At 38.2% G+C, this 24805-nt stretch overlaps 1 protein-coding gene across 4 annotated transcripts in view; it reads right to left on the minus strand.

Annotated features, from left to right (window-relative positions):
- The window catches only part of IMMP2L (inner mitochondrial membrane peptidase subunit 2), a 734073-nt gene that overhangs the window by 66928 nt on the left and 642340 nt on the right, over positions 1-24805 (minus strand). For 2 of the 4 annotated variants that reach the window (XM_072146908.1, XM_072146910.1), the window contains exon 6: positions 789-929. The exons of the other annotated variants lie outside the window; for them this stretch is intronic. In XM_072146908.1, coding sequence (XP_072003009.1) covers positions 798-929 — 132 coding nt within the window. In that variant the 3' untranslated portion in view covers positions 789-797. The remainder of the gene's footprint in view (positions 1-788; positions 930-24805) is intronic. 4 annotated transcript variants of the gene reach the window in all.

Genomic DNA, 24805 nt, shown 5'->3' on the forward strand with positions numbered 1-24805 from the left:
TAGGGTTAAAGTACCCTAGAGGGACTAAGAAATAGTGAAAATAAAATTTAAGCATGTTTTAAAAATTTATAAAATATTATTAATTCAAATCACCCCCTTTCCCTAAAACTAATATAAAACTAAATAAACAATAAAAATCACAAACACTTTAGGTAAAGCTGAATACAAAAATGCCCAATATAATAAAATATAAAAACATGTGTTGCTGGCAATGAACCACATAACAAAAAATAGCACCCAAATGTCCAAAACGCGGCTTTTACACCATTTTACATAACACAACAAATGTAATAAAAAGTTATCAAAAGGTCACATAGTCCTCAAAATAGTAGCAATGAAAATGTCAGCTCATCTTGCAAAAAATGACACCTCAAAACCACCTGAAAATTTATCAAAAAACAATAAAACCTACATAAATTTGGTATTACTGTGATTATACCAAACCAAAGAATAAAGTAGACATAAAGTAACATTTGAAGTGCACAGTTAAAGTCATAAAACTGTCGCCACAAGAAAGTGACGCAAATGCATTTTTTCACCACATTTGGATTTTTTTCCCAGCTTACACGGTATGGAATAATAAATAACATCACTGAGAAGTAAAATTTGTTTCGCACAGCTTTGTAAAAGAAAATATAATTTTAAAAAATGTCTAGCAGAGCCCCCCTTTAAAATAAAAATTCCAGCAAAGCCCCTATTTAGAATAAAATGTCCAGGAGGGTCCCCCTATAAAATAAAATGTCCAGCAGGGGCCTTTCATGATAAAATAAATAAAACTTAGTACTCACCTCCGGCGCTTAACCTCTTCTCCCCTGGCTTGTCTTCTCTGCTGTGTTCAGGCTTCCTGGCAGAGCGGGCAGAGGCATGTCTCTGCCCACACGCATCACAGTGATAGACGTGCCACTGCCCACGTGCCACTGCCCACTGCCCTGAGGGAGAAGAGGATGTCGTGGGTGAGAGTTGGAGGTAAGTACTGTACTATTTTTTTTCTTATATACTCTAGTATAAGCTAAGTGGGGCTTTTTCAGCACAAAAATTGTGCTAAAAACTTGGCTTATAGTTGAGTATATATGGTAAACACAATCAAATATACAATAAAACTGTAAGCATCCTTCCACCTTATTGGCAGGACTTATGGCAAACCTATAGTCTGGGTAACTCTTCCATTAATCAAATAACAAAGAAAAAATTGGGAGACTTCTAATTTTTTTCCTCCTCTCTCTAATAGGAAAGGTAGTATCAGGTGGGGGACTTACCAAAAGGGGAGGAGCTTTGGAAAGAGAAACATAAACTACAAAAAGGAGACACATTACGCAGGGAGGCCAACATAAAGGGGGTATTATAGATGCATGGGGTGGGGGTACTTGAAGGACTATTATACTTGAAACACTATGTTGGAACACTATGTAGTAAGGTTAGGTTACTAAATACATTTTAATGGAGCTGTAACTTTATGTTAGAGTGCCCTGCTTAATAAAACACCACAATTATCACATACATTTAGATCTCAGAAGCCAAGATAAACTTTTGCTCCAAGGCCAAATCCTTTCTAGTTACACCTCTAGTAACATCTAGTAACGTGAGAAGATTTGCTCACATGCATTTAAATTGATGCATGAAAAGTATAGACATTTATTACACCAATATAAAAGCTCCTAAAGTGTAAATCCCATTTCATGGAACAATGTGAGTGTCATCCAATCCTGCCTAGAAATATCTGTCCAAGCTGTATAAACTCACCCTGTATTTCAGCAAATCGGCACAGACGTACTCATAAGACCGGGACTGCTGGGAGCAAAAGCTGAATGCAGCTCATTGGAAGCTTTTAACTGTGCTACTTTAAGCTCTTTATGACATGTCAATACTTCTGTATTAAAGAAAGGAAGTGACTTCATTTGGTGTACATGGCTGCTGAAGGCTAGGCAGGAAAATATTAGGGAAATAAAGACTAACACCACTGGGAAGATTTCATGGAAACTTAACCCCTTGGTGCAATAAGACATACTTGTACGTCGGAATATGTGGTCTGTTGCAGAATCCCTATGTACAGTGCCAATCACTGTGGGAGCTCGGCTGCTCGTGAAACATAAAGCAGACATTAGGGAAATATCAGCTATTTAGTACGTTTTTGGGTGCTATGACTATGCAACAACCCAGCCGATGCATAGGGTGGGTAGTTGTTGCGAAAAGCGTCCTCTGCAGGTCAGGAGCTGTCTAGGGAGACTGATCACCTCTCTAGGAGGTCTCCAAAAGTGGAATACTTTGTAATTGCAGCTGGAACCACTGCCTAGGAGGGCAACAGAAACATATATATTGTCTGTAACCAATGATATGCTGTGATCTTAACTATAAAGCAAGATGGAAGCTGATTTGAGAGTCCTGCAACCTCACTAGGGGAGTATAAAAACCCCTTGTGGGATGGGAACACATGGTCAGATGAGGTCATGCGGTCTTAGTCAGCAGAGTGAGAAGCAAGTCCAGTGTGCGGCTCCTGCAGGGCTGCCATCAAGACACACTACCAGGAAGCGGAGGTGTCTCATGCCAGCTGCCTGACACATTGGGGAAGTCAGGAGACTATGCCCTAGAGCAAAGGTCCACTGTCTGGACTGGGCTCCATCTTTACCGGCCCAGCCTGAATTTACTACCAGGCTGTGAGCAACCCCTAATGCGGACCAGCTACCTCCTACCAGCTTTCCAGCCTGCTGAACCTGATGCTGATGAAGTTCCAATAAAGAACTGTGTGTAGATTTTCACAACGTTCCTCCATGTGATCCCTGCATCAGGCTGTTCACCATCACGAGCTCCCCATCCTCCATCACCCAGGAATCCAAATATACACCTCAGGGGTTGCCCATCAGCCATGTTTCTCCATGTTTTTTGCACACACCACCTGCTGGAGACCTGCCAAGCTGTAGGCCCGTCCTCCAGCCCCAATAGCAAGGACCGTGACCATAGCATGCCCAAGACCGCATAAGCCAGTAACTCCGGTATTCTGGGTCCGGGCTGCCTACAGCCACCCGAAGAAAGGCTAAGCCCCAGTGGGGGGTGTTGCAATTATTTGCCTGAAAAGCAAAAAATGTAGTACTTTGAAAATTGAGAATTCTTCTGCATTTTAGCCAAATTTCTTTTTTTTTATAATTAAATGCAAAAGATATCATCCGATTTTCCACTAATTTAAGTTTCAATAACCTGGATAGTAATTTTCTCAAAAATACTGCTAAAATAAATAACTCAAAATGGAATTTTCTGTTTAAAATTACTGATTTCTATCTAAACTAAAACCACTTATATTATCGTTTACAGGTATATATATATATATATATATATATATATATATATATATAAAATTTTATTTTATTTTTATTTTTTTATTTTTTTAATAAATATGTAGTTATTTAAAGGGAAGCTATCAGCAGGAATGTGACTTTTAGCTGGTGACAGATTCAAATAGCCTATGCTATGCCGATTTTAAAAATGCCTTTGTCAGCACTTTGGGATCATTTCAGTAATTTATATGAGTTAAATTCATACTACTTGCGTGTGCCAATATCAGTCTCCTCTCCTCCACACATATGCAGTTCTCTCAGCCCTCCTCACTTCCTTTCCTGTGCATTGAGTAGGCAGGGGAGGCAGGGGAATGGTGTGGATGAAAGGAGAATGCACAAGGAGACACACAGGCTGCAGCTGCCCCTCTGCCCGGACTCACCACATTCTACTGACAGTGAGCCAGGTTATGTGAATTCAACTTATATAAACCACTGAAATGATTCAGAATGCTGACAAAGGCATTTTTGAAATCAGCATAGCATAGGCCATTGGAACCTGTCGCCAGCTAAAAATTACATTCCTGGTGACCGATTCACTTTAAAGAATCCTCAGAAACTACTGTAGTATCCTCTGCAATGTTAACTCTGGTTTTGGAAGAAGTTGTATTTGCAAATGTTGTACTTTATATAAAGGCATTGCAAGATTTCCAACTGCAGCGTCCAGACAATTGATGTTCTTATAATAAAGCTATTTTCCAAGATGGGTAGACCCATTTAAAGGGACAGTTTCAATAGCATGTGGCATGTTAAATGTCAGTTTAAAGTTAACTTTAACCCCTTAGCGCTCTGCGCCGTAGCTGTACTGCGCTGAGTCCCGCGAATAGCGCTCAGCGCAGTACAGCTACTGCGCAGAGACGATGCCGGTTCAGCGCTGTATAGCAGCCGAACCGGCATCGTTAGCCGCGGGATTTCAACGGTAATCTACCGTTGACTTCCCCGGCTAACACCCGCGGTCGGAGTGGGCTCCGATCGCGGGTGTTTAACCCGTTAAATGCCGCGGTCAACGCGACCGCGGCATTTAACATGCCTTCTGGGGGTCTTTACCCCACGATCGCCCCCCCCGCACCGTTTTCGGGGGGGCCGATCGCTGTTTTGGCACCTCTGGGGTCCGATCGGGACCCCAGAGAAGCCTGGAGGGTTTACCTTTAAGATGGCGTCTGTGACGTCATCTTAAAGGCAAAGTGTCAGCCTATGCATCTGCATAAGCTGGCACTGATAAAACCCTGCAATACATTAGTATTGCAGAGTATTATCAAGAACAAGCAATCAGATGATTGCTTGTTCATATCCCATGGTGGATCATGTAAAAAAAAGGAAAAAAAAATGTTTTTCAATAAAAAATTACTTTATAAATCACTAAAAATGCCCATAAGCCCCAAAACATATAAAGAGACATATAACGCTCAAAAAAGTCTAAATCATAACACAAACCCCACATATATAGTATCACCGCGTCCGTAACAATCCATAGAATAAAACGAAATAACTATTGAACCCATATGATGAACGCCGTAAAAAACAACGTTAAAAACCCGCCAAAAATTATGATTTTTACCTATTATATCCCACTAAAAATGTAATAAAAAGTGATCAACAAAACTTATGTACTCCAGAATGATATTGTTGCAAAGAACAACATGTCCCGCAAAAAACAAGCCATCGACCAGCTCTGTAGCCAAAAACATAACAATGTTATGCCACTTGGAAGACAGCGATGCAAAAATGATAGATTTTTCCCCACATTAGGGTTTTATTTGGTAAATTTAGTAAAACATAAGAAAAAATATTCATGTCTGGTATCCCCGTAATCGTATCGACCCATAGAATAAAGATAACAGGATTATTAGGCTATACGGTGTACACGAAAAAAAAAAAAAGTAAAAAATCCAGTACAGAATTGATGCTTTTCTACTCATGACCTCAAAAAAAGTTTGAAAATTTTCAACAATAGGTGATACCAACCCCAAAATGGCAACACTGGAAAAAGCATCTCGTCCCGCAAAAAAAATGCCGTCACATGACCCAAATAACGAAAAAGCGAAAATTTTATAGCCTTCAAAAGGGGGCAACCAGAAAACTAAAATCCTGGCAGCTGCAGGGTGCTCCTTCCCTTCTGCGCCTTGCTGTGCCCCCATAACACAAGTAATGTCCACATGTGGGGGGTCGCTGCACTCAGGAGAAATTGTAGAACAAATTTTATGGTGAGTTTTCTCTTTTTATCTTTTGGAAATGTGTAAATTTTAGGGCTAAATGAACGTATAACCGACAAAATTTGACCATTCTAAATTTCACCGCCATTTTGATTCAATTACTATGAAGATCTCAAGGGGTTAACAATCTTTGTAAATGCTGTTTCTGATAGTTTGAGGGGTGCAGATTTGAAAATGGGTTGGTTATATAGGGGGTTTTGTTGCTAAATATGTAAAATTTGATTTCAAACAGTATTTATCCCCAAAATAGTCAATTCCGAAAATACGGAAAATCGCTATTCGATTTTTAGGCCGCGTGACGGCAAAATAAATTATCCAAACATTTCAAAAATTATGAAAATGTAAAGTAGACAAATGGGAAATGTTATTCTGCAAGTTATTTAGGTGGTAAATCTATCTGCCTGAAAACGCGGTGATTTAGAATTTCGAAAATGGCAAATTTTTCTAAAAAATCATCATTTTTTTCTTTTTTTTGTAAATAAACGCAAAACTTATCAGCCAAAATTTCCCACTAAAATGAAGTACAACATGTGGGGAAAAAACAATCTCAGAATCGCTTTGATAAGTAACAGCGTTCAAAAGTTATTACCACAGGAAGAGACACTGGTCAAATTTCAAAAAAAAGTTGCGAGCCTTAACCTGCAAACAGGCTGCGTCCTTAAGGGGTTAAATGTAGAACTGTAATTCATTTTAGCATCCATTGCAGTTGTGACATATTTGAACAAACAGCAGAGCACCAGTTCATGATGGAAGCAGTATGATTTATGCTTCACTTTTAGGTAAATGTAGACAAGTCCATTGCTGTTCTATTTCTGAACTTCTATATTTGGTAATTTTGCCAAGCAATACTTAGAGATCATATATGTCTTGTGCAACAAAGCTTCTTTATCTTTGACACAGTTTTGATATATGAGGCTTAATGAGTTTATATGTAACATGAACTATAAATGGATCTTCCAGGAGAAGGCCTATTGGAGCTGTAACATTTATCATCTAGCAGTGATATGTGCAGTATAAAATATATAGATTATATTTCAATCTCACTATATTACGGTATATCTTTTTGGCCTTACTTAATTTTGTTTCCATTCTTTACAAACAAACCTTAATGTAGAAGTGTGAGACAAATAAAACTAGTCTACTAATTGAATGTCAATTAGAACAGCAAAATGTTTCATCCATGCAGCAAATGGGTCTTTTACAAGGAAAATGTAGAGTTTGTAGAATTTTACATACAATGCTGAAATATTGTGGTTATCATACAATGTCATGATTGAGACTTATTGGAAGACAGATTTAATTGCAAGAACCAGAGGATAAAAATGATTAGTCCTGAAAACTGAAAATTATAGGCAAAGCAAACCATCCATCTGGAAACATGAAATGTCCTAATTAGATTTAGACTAAGATACAAGACCAACTTCGCTGACTCAATTGAAACAGACAGTTTTAATATTTGTGGAGACTTTTCGTTGGTGATAATTTGGCATATGAAATATATTACTGCACAGCAACAGATGCTGAATCCAAACCCTTAGCACATTGATTCTCTGACATGGAAAATCATATGGCCCTTTGCCTTGTAACATGAGCTGAATCACAATGGAAATAATTAGAATATGCTTTGTTTACAGAGGAAAAAAGTATTCAATTTTTCAGCGATGCATCCTACGATTTAAAGGCTGCCTGCAACATCTGCTTTTATTAAGTGACAAAGATGAAGTGAATACATTGTATTCTTCCTTTGTATCATTTTGGATGCTTCATGTTCTGTAGGCACAGTATGTACATATTTTAATAATGTACATATTTAATACTTACTTTCCATTCAACCATGTTGTTTCTTATCTTTTCAGGTTTCTTCTCATTTAGTTTGGTTCCACACTGAAACTGAACTGTCCTTGGTAGCAATATACACCATAACTGCTAGGTCCTCACTGGCCCCTTTTAGTAATCTGTCAATCTGATCCATAGTAGGCTGAAATTGAGAGCTTGAAAGATTTCCCTGCACTCCCCTGATTGTCACTGAATCACTTTTACTCTTATGTTAACAGAAATCCCATTTATCTGCCAAATATATTTTAAAATAACAAATTTTTTCAAAAGGTTTTTTCAGGAACTCCACAGTACTGAGCTTTTCCCATATGGAGTGCACCAACCACTCAACAGAAGATAGTGGATAGTTAAAAGGTTGTAAAATAATGAGTAAGAAAATTGTGTTTTCCTTTTAACTGCCTAAACCAATCTTGTACAACCCATCAGGCAGAGCATTTTTTGCTTTTGTGCCATATTTAAGTGACTTTTCCTGTTTCACATTAAGTTTGAAAAGTGACTAGAAAAGCAGACACAATCACAGTAATACAATTTATGATTATGAAAGGCAGACATTCCTAAATACAACTAATAATAGTGTGTTCCATTAAAAAAATTACAAGAAATTTTTCATCTCCCCTACCTACTGTAAATGCACTGGAAGTGCCATTATTTATAAATGTGGGATATTTTGCATCTTTGACCCCTGTGACATCTTTATATACATATAAAATTTTGGGTATTTTTTAAGTACAGTCATGGCAAAAAGTTTTAAAAATGATACAAATGTTAATTTTTACAAAGTCTACTGCATCAGGTTTTATAATGGCAATTTGCATATACTCCAGAATGGTATAAAGAGTGATCAGCTTAACAGCAAGTAATTGCAAAGTCAATATTTGCCTGGAAAATGAACTTTTTCCCCCAAAACACATTTCAACTTGATTGCAGGCCTGCCTTAAAAGGAGCAGCTAACATCGTTTCAGTGATTGCTCCAGTAACACAGGTGTGGGTGTTGATAAGGAAAGGCTGGAGATCAATCTGTCATGATTAAGTAAGAATCACTTCACTGGACACTTTAAAAGGAGGCATCATTGTTTCTCTTCTGTTAACCATGGTTATCTCTAAAGAAACACATGCAGCCATCATTGCACTGCACAAAACTGGCCTAACAGGGAAGAGTATTGCAGTTAGAAAGATTGCACCTCAGTCAACAATCTATCACATCATCAAGGAATTCAATTGATTGAGCAAGAATGGACAGCTATCAGTCAGGATTTGGTCCAGAAGTTGATTGAGAGCTGCCAGGGAGAATTGCAGAGGTCCTGAAGAAGAAGGTTCAACACTGCAAATATTGACTTGCTGCATTAACTCATTCTAACTGTCAATAAAAGCTTTTGTTCCTCATAATATGATTGCACTTGTATTTCTGTATGTGATAAAAAAACATCTGACAAACACACATAAAAACCAGAGGGCAACAGATCATGTGAAAATATAATATTTGTGTCATTCTCAAAACTTTTGGCCATGACTGTATATGTTCAGTTAACAGAGTTTATTTTAAAAAGAGCTACACAACATATTGCAAACACATGTGTTACCAAGTTTACTTGTCTTTTTTTTTTCTTTATTTATTTCCAAGATACAAAAATACAAAATTCCAGTACCATTTTTAATGAGTACAGCTTTAGCAACTGTCATAATTTGGTTAATCACCCATCTTTATTCAAAAATTTTTTTGTTAAATCTCTTCACATAATGGTTAATAGTGCCAATTCTGGGAATAGGTCAAAGCAATCTTTGACTACCAACTCTATGATTTTGGCAACACCCAACCAATTACTACTTAACTTGGGACACAACCAAAGAATATGGAGTAAACTTGCTTTGTGACCACAGTGTCTCCAGCATAAGTCAGAATGATCAGTAAACATGTTTGAAAGACGTGCGGGACCATCTAGTATCTATCTTAAATAATATCTCATTGTAGCTAGAACAAAATGTAATTTTATTGGCCATCCTGAAGGCATTAAGCCAATCAACTAGGGAAAAGGATCTCCTTAGGTCCTGTTCCCAATTGATCATACAACAGAGTTTCTCCTTACTAGGGTAGTCCATGAATTCTGAATAGGCTATTGAGATTCCACCTTTAAATGCAACTTTTGACGTTAAAAATCTAAAAGAGGTAGAGGGATTTGACTCTTGTACAAATAAAACTTCTGATGGTCCTTACAATTTTGCATAAACCAGAAATTCTGGTGCAAGTTATTTATGCATTTATTCAACAGGGACAATCTCATATCTGATGGTTCCAGTATTAGTAGTTTTCTACTCCCCTTATGTTTTTTACAGAATCTAACCCAAAGGAGTTGAATGTTTACCTTTTAGATCTAGATTAGTAAGTATAAGCAGTTCCTTTAATTGCTTTAAAGGGCTAGCTGACCAGCATCTTTTGCATGCCTCTAGGATTACCGCCTTGTTTATATATAAGTATGTTGGGAAGGCCTGCATCCCCCCACCATCTATTAACATATGTTTGTCTAGAGGGTCTTGGAGGATTGTCATTCCACACAAAGTGAATAAGGATATTTTGAATTTTCTTGAACAGATATTTAGGGAATGATAAGGGAATGCAGCGAAAATAATAAAATATCTTTGGAAGTAGATTACTTTTAACCCCTTAGCGCCCTGTGTCGTAGCTGTACTGCGCTGGGTCCTGCGAATAGTGCTCAGTGCAGTAGAGCTACGGTGCAGAGACAATGCCGGTTCTGCTCTGCACCCGAGCCGGCATCGGGGGTTGTGGGATGTCAGCGGTAATCTACCACTGACATCCCTGGGTAACACCTGTGGTTATAGTGGGCACCATTTAACCTGCCTTTGGGGTGTCTTTCCCACACGGATGCCACCCCCCTCCCCGTGCGCTGTTTCGGGGGTGACGATCATTGCTATGACTGAAGGCAGTGCCTTTAAGATGGCGACTCTGACATCATCTTAAAGGCACAGTGTCAGCCTATGCATGTGCATAGGCTGACACCGCTAATATCCTGCAATACATCAGTATTGCAGAGTTTTATCATAAACAAGCAATCAGATTCAATAAAATGTTATTCAATAAAAAATAAGTTTATAAATTAATAAAAATGCCCATAAGCCTCAATACATATAACACTAAAAAGTCTAAATCATAACACAAACCCTACATGTATAGTATCACCACATCCGTAGAAAAAAATTAAATAATTATTGAACCTGTACGATGAACGCTGTAACAAAAAAACTTTAAAAACCCACCAAAAATTATGATTTTTACCTATTGAATCCCACAAAAAATGCAATAAAAAGTGATCAACAAATCATATGCACTCCAGACATCCAGCCATCAGCCAGCTCTGTAGCCAAAAAGGTAAAAATGATAGATTTTCCCCCACAATAGGGTTTTATTTGGCAAATTTAGTAAAACATAAAAAAAGATATTCAAGTCTGGTATCGACCCATAGAATAAATATAAAATGATTATTAGGCTTTACGGTGAACACGAAAAAAAAAAAGTTAAAAATCCAGTACAGAATTGATGCTTTTCTACTTGTGACCTCAAAACAAGTTCCTAAATTTTCAACAATAGGGGATACCAACCCCAAAATGGTAACACTGGAAAAAGCATCTTGCTGTCACATGGCCCCAATAACAAAAAAGTGAAAATTGTATAGCCTGCAAAATGGACCTATGAGGAAACTAAAATCCTGGCAGCTGCAGGTCCCAGCCACATGTGGAGGGTCTTTGTAATCGAGAGACATTGCATAACAAATTGTATGGTGGGTTTTCTCTTTTTATCTTTTGGAAATGTGTACATTTTAGGGCTAAATGAACGTATAACCGACAAAATTTGACCATTTTAAATTTCACCTCCATTTTGATTCAATTACAATGAAGATCTCAAGGGGTTAACAATCTTCCTAAAAGCTGTTTCTGACAGTTTTAGGGAGCAGATTTGAAAATGGGTTGGTTATATATGGTGGTTTTAATGCTAAATATGTAAAATTTCATTCAAAACAGTATTTATCCCCAAAATAGTAAATTCTGAAAATTTAACCAGGATTTTTAATGTATCTATTGAATTAATACTATTCAAGTTAATAATTGACTCCATTGTGGGGCCTAACATAATTCCCAAATATTTCAAACCGCTTGGCGCCCAACCAAAGAGAATTTCGAGTTGATGTTATGTTTAAGTTCTCTTGTTTCATTTACTAAGAAGATACTACTTTTTGTTTCATTTATTTTGTAGTATGATAGACAGGAGTATCTTTCAATAGTTTGCCTTACGGCTTCCAAGGATAATAGTAGGTCTAGACAGGTAATAATTATATTGTTGACATATAAACCTATTCTATGCTCTGACTCCTTGCTTTTAATCCAATGAATGTCCGGGTTTTGTCTTATGACCTGAGCTAGGGGTTAACGTTTCTATTATCCATGTCGGAGCATTTTTTACCTGTATCATAGTTTTTTCTATTTTGGTGAATTTTTGAGACATTTGACATCTCTTTTTTGTGCCTTATGTAGGATCATGTGTTTTTACTTGTGATACATGATCAGTTTTGCATATCCTGGCAGGCGCAAATTTTGGCTTCTTGAGACTTTTGAGACTTTTTGTTGCAAATGTCTCAGATCCACATGGACACAAGCCATGTGAGGGGTTATATGCAGGAGTGGACACTACTGTTTATTTTTGATTTGTCCTGCATTTTAAGCACTGTAGTCACACCCCAGGGAGATGATGACATAGGAGGCTGCGGTCACACATGATGTTAAGGGTACAGTCACACGTTGCATTTTGATTGCATTTTAATTGCATTTTGAAATACATTACAAAAGCTGAGGAGAGGTGATTTGCCTAATTACATTACTGTTAACATTTGCGTTTACATGTTAATGTCACGTTTACATTGTGTTTTGTAAACGCAAATGTTAACAGTAATGTAATTAGGCAAATCACCTCTCCTCAACGGTTGTAATGCATTTGAAAATGCAACCAAAACTCCAGGTGTGACCTTACCCTTAGAAGTAACCAATACATTTAAAAAAATGTAAATGGAAAAATGTATGAATTTTCAAAAAAAAATTCGTTACTGTGCAACATTTGCAGCATGTGAGATAAATCCAATTTAAATGTTACAACAGGGTCCATTAAACAAACCCTTTGCACCTGCCTGGACCAGGTCCACATTTGCGCCTAAAAATTCAGAATATTAAGCAAAATAAGTGAAAAATTGCACAGAACACCTGGAAATTAAAGATACATAAGGCACTACACAAGGTGCAGACCAAGGCATACTTGAAAAACAACAGCAAAAGTTGCAATGAAAAGTTGCACAAACAACAAAAGTTTCAAAAATGAGACAATTTAACAGAAATAAAGATACGTGTCCCCCTATGTGTAAAGGAATACAGAGTTTTGTAGATGACCTTTATGTTATATCATCATGTTTCAGAACCATGTTAAACAACCTATTTTCTTTCATGTGTGCTCAACTGTGTAATTTGTTAAGTATTTTCAGAAAACATAAGAAATGCTATGATGAGATTATTATTCATGCGGCAAAGTTTCAACTAAGTTTATGTCAACAATGGTTATACCAGGAAGAAAACAGCAAGTAGTTAGAACACCTAGGTAACAAATATATTATATCCTTTTATATCTGTACCTATCTTATAATGTATATTTTAAACATTTTTTTCATTTAGAACAGAAACCTTTTCTTTAGCTTGTTATTATATATGCCACTAGGAAAGTATTGTGGTGCTGAAAAATGAATACATGCATATTTAGAATTCTCTCATTATGCTTTCCCAAATCCCACTGGGCTGTGAAAGAAATGCAGCGGTGACAGCATAAATCCTTTTTATGCAACTATGTTAACAAAAAAATTCCTCTGGGAAACATAACACTACTTTTTTCACTGCCACTGAACAATGACTATTACAGTATTATAAAGTGTTTATGAATTAGTGTCATTTTTATCGAATTCATAGAGTGTGCGCTTTATGCCTGTAGTTTTATTGCAGGTTAAGAAATAATTGAGATAGTTTACAACAGTAGAAAAATGCTGTCCCTTTTAAAATACGGAAGTGCCCTTCTAACGTGTCATAAACGGCGATGGTTTATGTTTCATAAAATAAAGAAGAACATTTCTTAAAGTTTATTGAAAAAGGTTTTTAAAAAATGGTCTAGATGTGTGAAGGTTAATGTTAGCAACAAAGTCACACATCCCCATAATAAACTGCTGTCACTATTCAGTATAATGCAAGTGACAGATCTGCTTCAATTCAGCACTCTGCTCAGAGCTGTCAGCAGCGCCTCTCCACCTCCCACTATGTCGCTGAGATTAAAATCCCCTAAGGGAAAGGATTCCCTCCTGCATTGTTTATTTAATGTCTTGTTCCATTACCCCAAAAATAGATTCCCCATCCATTCTTATTTGGAACGGAATATATATTTAAAATGAAGACCTAATGAAGACTTTTAAACATCCATCTTTAAAATTCCTTGCAACTCAAAATTAGATCAATATATTTTATCTCACATTCAGTAGGACAGTTAATAGAAATATAAAGCAATTCATTTTCCAATCTTACCTTGAAAAAGGCAAATATTAAGAACATCTATTGCAATAATATATTAGAGTTGTGTATCTATATAAAACTTTCATATTGTTTATGGGTTTCAGTATAACTATACATATAATGTACCTGTCAGATTGAGTCTTCTGTAAATGTGTGAGGTGAATTGCAGAGTAGTGCATATATTTTTTATCGCTCTCTACTTTGGAGGTGTTACACTACAGCTGACTTAAAGGGGTATTCCGGGAATGTGAACGTCTGATACAAAAACCCATGATGCTATAAATAGATGAATGTAACAAAACTCAATGTCATTAGTCAAAAATTGGAGCTTGAATAGTTTGAATTTTGATTCACAAAATGCTACGGGCTTTTGGTAGAGTAGGAGGAGTTATCACCAAAATGGCCGTCACTGTAAACTACAAGATCCTTTAGTTCTCAGTAACCCCTCCTCCCTCTTATGCTCTGCTCCCAGTGATGATGTAACAGACTGTCCTGCACTGTTACGATAGTAATGATGTGTAACTGTCATCACTGCACATTGCCTCAGTGAAATGATGTCTCACCACAACACTGACCATACTGGATGCTCTGCAACCAACCAACTACAGCCAAACATAGTGGTGATCATATGACCTACCCAGGCAAGTGCAGGCCATTTCTTAATAAATCTGAGTTGAAAACAGGCAAGTTTGTGGGGATTTTTATAAAATAAAAGGTTTATTGTATAAATATTGTTACATACTCTGGTTATGGCTCCTGCAAACACTTTATGTAATGCTATATGATGTTGTAATATGGGATTATAAACAAATATAATCCAGTATCTGTTGATATGTATGTTTTTTTAAATCTTTTTTTAATCTATGTTTTTGTATGTCAACAAAACAGGTTAAATTTATTGCACTACTTTGTTAACCATTACTCCTATTTAGGGTAGATTCACACTGCCTCTGACGATCTGTAAACAACAGACAGGGCAGAGTCCTGTAGCATCATTACTACAAGATGTAAGGAGTTAATGCAGCACCAAGACTATAATCATGTTTACACTGTCGGCTCTGCTGTTTAGTAAAAAAAAGCAGGAACCATCATCAACATCACTATGATGTAAGCAGTTCTGCCCCCAAGCAATGACGTGGAATACAGATATACAAAATTAAGTGCTCAATACTGCAGATTAATTCCTATACTTTCCTTAAAATGAGTAACAGATGCAACGCATACACTCACCTGCCACTTTATTAGGTACACCTGTCCAACTGCTCGTTAACACTTAATTTCTAATCAGCCAATCACATGGCGGCAACTCAGTGCATTTAGGCATGTAGACATGGTCAAGACAATCTCCTGCAGTTCAAACCGAGCATCAGTATGGGGAAGAAAGGTGATTTGAGTGCCTTTGAACGTGGCATGGTTGTTGGTGCCAGAAGGGCTGGTCTGAGTATTTCAGAAACTGCTGATCTACTGGGATTTTCACGCACAACCATCTCTAGGGTGTACAGAGAATGGTCCGAAAAATAAAAAACATCCAGTGAGCGGCAGTTCTGTGGGCGGAAATGCCTTGTTGATGCCAGAGGTCAGAGGAGAATGGGCAAACTGGTTCGAGCTAATAGAAAGGCAACAGTGACTCAAATCGCCACCCGTTACAACCAAGGTAGGCAGAAGAGCATCTCTGAACGCACAGTACGTCGAACTTTGAGGCAGATAGGCTACAGCAGCAGAAGACCACACCGGGTGCCACGCCTTTCAGCTAAGAAATGGAACTGAGGCTACAATTTGCACAAGCTCATCGAAATTGGACAGTAGAAGATTGGAAAAACGTTGCCTGGTCTGATGAGTCTCGATTTCTGCTGCGACATTCGGATGGTAGGGTCAGAATTTGGCGTCAACAACATGAAAGCATGGATCCATCCTGCCTTGTATCAACGGTTCAGGCTGGTGGTGGTGGTGTCATGGTGTGGGGAATATTTTCTTGGCACTCTTTGGGCCCCTTGGTGCCAATTGAGCATCGTTGCAACGCCACAGCCTACCTGAGTATTGTTGCTGACCATGTCCATCCCTTTATGACCACAATGTACCCAACATCTGATGGCTACTTTCAGCAGGATAATGCGCCATGTCATAAAGCTGGAATCATCTCAGACTGGTTTCTTGAACATGACAATGAGTTCACTGTACTCAAATGGCCTCCACAGTCACCAGATCTCAATCCAATAGAGCATCTTTGGGTTGTGCCACGAAGAATTGAGGCAGTTCTGAAGGCAAAAGGGGGTCCAACCTGTTACTAGCATGGTGTACCTAATAAAGTGGCCGGTGAGTGTATATTGTAATTTACAACAAGTGCAGGTAAGCACTTTTTCAGATGTCCACATGTGGATCTTTATATTAAAACTCTGTTGCTGATAACTTTACAAAATGTGTGTAAAAGTTGCAAATTTTGGCGCTAAAGTTACAAAAATGAGAGAAAAAAAACCTTTTGATAAATGCCCTTAAATGTCTTTAAGTGATACACTTTTGAGTTTCAACTTTCAAAACACATATCACACAGAAAATACACTTCATACTTAAATCATATATTATGCATACATAACGCTACTTAAAATAAAATAAAAACAGGCTTACAGTATGCAAAGATAACATAAGGAACACATAGGGGCAGATTTACTTACCCGGTCCGTTCGCGATCCAGCGGCACGTTCTCTGCGGTGGATTCGGGTTCGGCCGGGATTCACTAAGGTAGTTCCTCCGCCGTCCACCAGGTGGCGCTGCTCCGCTGAAAAGCATCGTTCCGCACTGGAATTCACCGGGCCGGACCAAGTGAAGGTAAGCGCGTCCCAAGCGACACTTTTTTGTTTTAAATGTGGCGTTTTTTCCGAATCCGTCGAGTTTTCGCTCGGCCACGCCCCCCCCCCCCCGATTTCCATCGCGTGCATGCCAGCGCCGATGCGCCAAAATCCGATCGCGTGCGCCAACATCCTGGGGCAATACAGGGAAAGTCGACGCAAATCGGAAATATTCGGGTAACACGTCGGGAAAACGCAAATCGGGCCCTTAGTAAATGACCCCCATAGTGTAAGTAGGAATAATAGTGGACATAGACAAAGGTTTTGCAAGCCAGCAGGGGAAGAAAAGCAGAGAAAGATACAGTGGGTATGGACAGTATTCAGACCCTTTTAATTTTTTCACTTTGTTTCATTGCAGCCAAGTAGTAAGATCAAAAAAATTCTTTTATTTTCATTAATGTACACTCTTCACCCCATCTTGACAGAAAAAAACAGAAATGTAGATATTTTGGTTCATTTGTTAAACAAGAAAAGCTGAAATATCACATGATCTTAGAAAAGGTCCCACAGGTGAACGTTTGGCTTTTGAGTCCCTTCTGGGTCAGCACCGCTCCAGCTCCAACTGAAGAGGTATCAAGCTCACGCTGGAATGGCTTCTCCGTATCAGGCCATGTGAGAACTGGAGTAGAGGCAAAGGCGGACTTCAGCCACCGGAGGCCAAAGGTTAGGATTAGGGTATTTGTCAACACCATAATGGGAGAGACAAGAAAAGGGGAAATGAGGTATACATTGCAGATAATAATTCGCGAAGACCAGGAATCTCTGTATTGTGGGCGAGGCCACTGAAGTACCGGAGACAACTTTGTTGGATCCTATCGGAGATTATATATCTGAGTAACGGAAGACTCTTCTGGTAGAACTCGCACTTCTCAAGTCTGGCATATAGGGGATTAGCCCTTAGGCACCTAAGAACTTGTCATACGTGGATCTGATGAGACTCTAGGTCAGAAGAGAACACCAGAATATTGTCCAAGTAGACAACAACAGAAGTGTAAAGTATGTCTCAAAGATGTCTGCGCATTGCACAGTCCAAAGGGCGTGACCTGATACTCAAAGACGCCATACCATGTTAAAGGTGGTCTTCCACTCATCACCCTGACGGATACTGATAAGATTGTATGCCCTCCATAGGTCCAATTTAGTGCAGAGCTTGGCGCCACAGAGGCGATCAAGGGGTTACCGGTTCTTCGCCATATCTTTATTAAGACCGTGGTAGTCAATGCAAAGGGCGAAGAGAACCATCTTTCTTGGCCACAAAGAAGAATCCAGCAGTGACAGGAGAAGAAGACTTGCGGATAAACCCTTTCTGCAAATTTTCCATGATGTAGGCTGACATCAATGCGGTTTTAGACACATTGGGTACACCTGACCCCGCAGAGGAGATGTACCCAGCAGCAGGTCAATAGGACATTTGTAGGGATGGTGCGGTGGCAGAGTCTGTATAAGAAGCTGGGAGATCCAACAGAGCCTTGGAGGAAATGGGAGTAGGCTCGGAGGCCACAGGATAAAGTACCACCGGCCAGCTAGATTGGCATTCTAGTCCCCAATGAGGAACTTCCCCAGTTGAGCACATGTGCATGGCCCTGCAACCACGGAAGACCCAGAAGAACAGAAGACATGGCCGGAAGTAGCATTAAAAATGAAAGTCTCTCCTTATGCAACGCCCTTACCTGCATATATAGAGGCTCGGGGCAGTACCGGACCAGGACGTAGAGAATCTGCCCACTGACAGACGAAATGACCAATGACTTCTCGAGACGATCCACAGGAAGCTGATACTGAGAGACCAGGCCAGCATCCACAAAGTTTCCTCCAGAATCAGAATCCAGAAAAGCAGAGACTTGAAACTGACTACCTGTCCCAGAGCTGAGTTGAACTCTGGCTTGCATTAGTTAAGCTAGCAGTTTCTCCGAGCGTTCAGAGAATCAGATGTCAATCCGGGTAGCCAGGGAGATCAGGCCGCGCATTGAAGACAGCAGGTCCCGTGCAGACAGGGCATCTTTGATCTAACTAGACAGGCCTTTTTTAAAGGTGGCGAGCAAGGTCATCCAATCCAGCTCAAAAGCTAAAGTAATAAGATATCAAGATTTCTGCACAAAGAGTTGCTGTGTATGGCATGCTCTAATGCAGTGATGGTGAACCTTTTAGAGACCGAGTGCCCAAAATGCAAACCAGACCCACTTGTTTATTCCAAAGTGGCAACACAGCAATTGTAGCATTAACTTATTAAAATCTTCTTGCTCTGTGCTATACCACAGCTTTCAATCGTCCTGAGGACACCAATATTATTGACAGAAGGTGGGAAAATTCAGATTGTCATTGGAGCTTCCCTGAACAGGAAGAATTGTGGGGCCAAGAGCAGGATCTTCAATGGCTCCAATGATAATCTGACCACGTCCACAACTTCTCTTCCTGCAGTCTCAGGTAGACCCAGATGCTTCACATCCTGGGCCTGCAGGAGAATCCCTCAAGTCCTGTCTGGTGAATTCTGTCCTGGGGCAACAGCCTGAGTGCCCACTGAGAGGGCTCAGAGTGCCACCTCCGGTACCCATGCCATAAGTTCACCACCACTGCTCTAATGCATATGGGACATTAAACATTGAAACAATATTTCAATTTATTTGGTGAAATATACACCAGTTTTACATATACAAAGCATTTTAGTTTTTGGCTTGATTTTCCTCTTTCTCACCCTTTGTCTGTGCTTGATCATTGTTACTTACATGAACACGTGTCAATACATAACAGTTGTTACATAGTCAACTTTATCATCCATTTAAACTTTAAAACATTTATGGACATCTTCCAGAGGTGAAATTACTCCTCATTGAATAAAATAATTAAAATCCTTAGACTCTGAAAGCCAGCACAACAGTTATTCTAATTAAGATGCAGATTTGGGGCATTAGCATTAATCACTGCAGTCCATGGTTTGGAAGCCAAGCACTTCTTTAAAGTTCTATTCAACTGTAATGTCAAGAATACAAGAAACACATTTCTTCAAAACCTTCAAAGAAGACTTTATTCCCCTGTGTCATTTTAAATATATATTCAAAGCTACTGTAGATTTTACTTTTATCTGAGAATCCGTGGAATAGAACTGGCAAAGTAAAATTCTAAATACAAAGTAAGCATTCCAGTTCTTTTGGCAGATTAGCTTCACTTCAGTTGAGTTCATTAGCAGTTTTCTTCAGACCAAAATTGAAATTCATACATTGCTCATAGTGAGAAGTACAAAGTGCAATGCTTTTACTGGCTATATCCCAGAAAAGTAGATTTCCACAGTGATCTTACTCATGCAAGAAAAATAATAAAATGGATACAGCAAAGGGGTTATGGTATGTAAACTATAAAAAAATCTTAGGAGTTCAGTCTCTATAGTATTTACACTATGTAACCAACCTACTACTATTATTAAATTTATAAGTGGATGGCAAAAACATTTTCTATATATATTTTCCACCATATGGACAGCAATGTGTTCCCTAGTACCATTTATCATCCTTAGTTTAATAAAGCACATAAAGAATCACAGCTGAGCCCTCTTCAGAATGGTGGGTGTTTGCTGCACTATGCTGGCACGGTTGATGTTTGTAAACCGTTTAAAGGACATCTATCACCAGATCAAGGATTGTAAACCAAGCACAACAACAGGGTAATTTGCATAATTTTTAAAGCCCAAGGGCATAAGAAGCTCAGAGAACAGCAGATCCTGCCAGAAGAGGCACACACCAGTATGTCGATTGCTTGGTTTACAATCCTTGATCTGGCGATAGATGTCCTTTAAATGACACCAGCAAAGCTTCCTGTGGCATTTAAATCCCTGTTGCGGGTGCATGCCGTCATTTTGGATAGGAATGTCGTCCCTTGTTAGGATATCAGGCCATATACTGCAATAAAATAATATTTCAGTATTACAGAATAAAAAAAATGCCAAAGTTAAAAAAATCAAATGCTAATCACCCTGCTTTTCCTGAAACTGATATAAAAATAAAGAAATAAAATCATAAAACATGGCAGGTATCACTGCATCCCAAAAGTCCTGATCTATAAAAATGGTTATTCCAAGCGGTGAACCATGTAACCCTAATGTCTGAATTGCATCTTTTACATCACCATTTTACAACACACACAATTTTGAATATAAGTGATCACATGCAGATGTGGGGGGTGCTAGCATTATTCATCAAAATTAAGTGGTCGTCTTAGGCCTCTTGCACACTAGCGTTGCGTTTCACGTGCGGGTGCAATGCGTGAAAAACTGACGTTTTTGCTGCGTTTTTGTTCCATTTTTCCTAAAGAGTAATTTGCGTTTTTGTTGCGTTTTCGGCGCATTTTTGACGCACGATTCAATGGGAGACTCGAGCATATTTCAAAGGGACCATGGTTTGGGATTAAAATGTGTTATTTAATTGAAAAATAATGTCTTCTTATAATTTGCAAACATCTGCGATCTATTCTTCACTGTTCCGCGCGTATATTATCTCCCGACAATTTAGCAGATGTGAAGAACAGTGAAGAATAGAATAAAATCATTGTACACAGTGAACACAGTGACCACAGGATCATTTAAGATAAAAACACAGTGCAGAACACAGTGCAGAATAGATTACAGATGTTCGGCACATCTGCTTACTTGTCGGGAGATACGCGCGGAGCGGTGCGAACAAAATAGCATGTGAAGAACAATATATATGTGTGTAAAGAACACATTGCAGATGTTTCCATACATCTGCAATGTCTTCTTCACACATATATATTGTTCTTCACATGCTATTTTGTTCGCGCAGTTCCGCGCGTATCTCCCGACAAGTAAGCAGATGTGCCGAACATCTGTAATCTATTCTGCACTGTGTTCTGCACTGTGTTTTTATCTTAAATGATCCTGTGGTCACTGTGTACACTGTGTACAATGATTTTATTCTATTCTTCACTGTTCTTCACTGTGTTTTATTAATTAAATGATCGTTCGCGAGCAGGGGAAATAATGTTATTCTGGTCACCTAGCAACCCTTACGTTAAAAACGCATTGCACTCGCATTGCACTTGCAATGATTGCGAGTGCAATGCGTTCTTGATGCATCTCCATAGACTTGAATGGGGCGTGAAAATTGCGCGTGACTCGCAAAAATAGAGCATGCTGCGATTTTGACGCGCGTGCAAACGAACGCAAGCACGCGCGTTGAAAACCACGCAAATGGAGAAAGACCCATTGAATACAATGGGACAGAGTGCAATGCGAGTTCTGAGCGTCAAATGCACGCGCAGAACTCGCGCGTGAAAAACGCCAGTGTAGAAGGGGCCTTATAGTGAATGCTCACTATTTTAACAATAGAAGAACATACTACAAGAATGTACTAAAAGAAATTTACAAGAGACATTCCTGGTGCCAATGGGACTGGAAACCATTAATAAAGAAGGAATACCCCTTGGTTTTAGCTATGATGGCTTATCACAGAGAAGGGGTGGGTTAAGTCATTTAACTCAAAACAGTTGTTCCTAAGCTTACACTTAAAACACTCAGCGATATCAGTGTAAGAAAACATGCGGAAGTCATGTGGGTGGCAAAAACTGCACAGAAATTACATTTTGATGCGATTACATAACTAAAATGACAAAAAAAAACAAAAAATAAAATATGATATAAAACAAAAAATATTGTGTAATCAAGTGATACAGATATTCATGAAGTCCTTTATACATATTTATTGTTAATAGATAGTAGGAATTATCCAGAAGCAGCAAAGGGACTAAAACTCTTCAAGGGAATCAGCAGTTGAGATGGCAATTCATAAGTTTTACAAAGATGACAAGTTATTTTTTTTTAAAAACATTTCCAAAGTATCAAATACAGGCAGTCCCCGGGTTATGTACAAGATAGGGTCCGGAGGTTTGTTCTTAAGTTGAATTTGTATGTAAGTCGAAACTGTATATTTTATAATTGTAGATCTAGACAAAAAAATTTTGGGCCCAGTAACAATTGGAGTTTAAACATTTTTTGCTGTAATGGGACCAAGGATTATCAGTAAAGCTTCATTACAGACACCTTACAGCCGATTACAGTCTGGGACTATAGTAACATCCAGAGAGCTTTACCAGAGGTCAGAGGGGTCTGTCTGTAACTATGAGTTGTCTGTAAGTCGGGTGTCCTTAAGTAGGGGACCGCCTGTATTACAAAACTTAAAAGGATTGTTCACTTTTAGAAAATAATTGATATGGTTTGTGTAAGTAAAATGTATGTAAAATTCCTCACAGTTTTCAAGATCTCTGCTTGCTGTCCTGCTATACAGTAGAATGCTTCTAAATTTACTGCCAGTGGATAGAAATTTGTCTACGGTCATATGATGAACATGTGAGTGCACAAGCCGTTATTATCACAGAAAGTAATCAGAGCTACAGTATGTGATACTAATGGCTTGTGCACCTGCGTGTCCTTCACATCAACTTACACAGATTTCTATCCACTGGCAGTAGACTTGGAAGCGTTCTACTGTATAGCAGGACAGCAAGCAGAGATCTAGAAAACAGTGAGGAATTGATACAGAAAGTATATTGGAAAATTGGATAACTTTTCCTTAAACAAACTGTATCTAATATTTGCTTAAAGTGGACAACCCCTTTAATTTTAATATCGATGCTTACATTGCAGAACTGTACAGTTTACACTTCTATGAAGTAACATACTACCTTTACTTTAAAAAGAAAACAATATTTACGGCTTGTAAGATAAAAGTCAAATAAATCATCAGAGTAAAGTTACTGCTGCATTTTTTGCAGAGGCTATACTGTCACAAGTAGAGTGATTAATACCATTCCAAGAAGGAAAAATAGGGCAACCGATTTATATGTTCTACTTGTAGCAGAAATAGCTTAGAGGTAGTTACATTTTGTCAAGTCATCTCTCTGGTTCTAACCTGCTTTAGTGTTTTTTTACAAGTTTATCTCAAGCAATATGCTCGTAAATACAGGGTGTATAGCATCAGAATAAGAAATGTCATTTTCATAGATCTACTTAATAACACATCAGAGGAGAATCTTTTAAAGATTGAACAAATAATTCAGTTTTTATATCATATATTGTACCTCAACATAATACAATTTTTTTGTAGTATTTCTAAGAATTTTTCTCCTGTTTCATTATATTGAATTTCTATCCTAAGTTGCAACTGTTTTAACTACTATTGTATGGAGGATTTTTAATAATTATGTCTTTTTTGGTAATAGCTAGATACTGTTACCAGTTTTCCTAATGTGATGCTAAAATGGCTATAATAACTACACTTTTATTTATACAGTTAGTGATTATTAATCATTTGTTTATTTATAAATTGATTTATTATTCCTAAGGGGTCCAAATGCTGTTTTAATGGGACATAATTGATATTTTTTAAAACCCCACCGTATATTTCTCCTGTAATTGGGATGGCAGTGATGGTGGTGAAAAACAGGAAAAGTCAACCTAACAAAGTGACAGTTGACACAAGTTATGGTTAGACGAATACCAAGCCCTTGTCATTACCAACAGAATCAGAAGTATGGTTGCTCTCTCTGTTGTATTACAGAAGATCCCTGCCTCGTAAGGCCTTTGAAAAATATTTTATCAAAAGGAAATGGCACGCTTCTTAATTAGGTTTATAATTTTTATTTTAAATTTTGTTCTTTTCATACACCTACTGATATATAGCCCATACCCAGCTATACGTTTTATATAGACAAATATGAAAGAAATGTGTATCTTAAATATGCACAACCCCTGGAAGCTTTAAAAATTGATTTAGCACAACAAAAAAGCAAAGTATTATAAACACATATTTTATTACTTTCTGCAAAGCTAAACTTTTACATACACAAAGACTGGATTATTGGTAACATCTGAGTTAATTAGAGACACAACTATGAATGTATTTTAAGGCATATCTGAAATATACTGCAATTTCTAGATACGTAGTTAGCCAAAAATAAATAAATAAATAGATATGAGGTTTCC

Source organism: Engystomops pustulosus, chromosome 4 (genome assembly GCF_040894005.1).
Source record: "Engystomops pustulosus chromosome 4, aEngPut4.maternal, whole genome shotgun sequence".
NCBI lineage: Eukaryota > Metazoa > Chordata > Amphibia > Anura > Leptodactylidae > Engystomops > Engystomops pustulosus.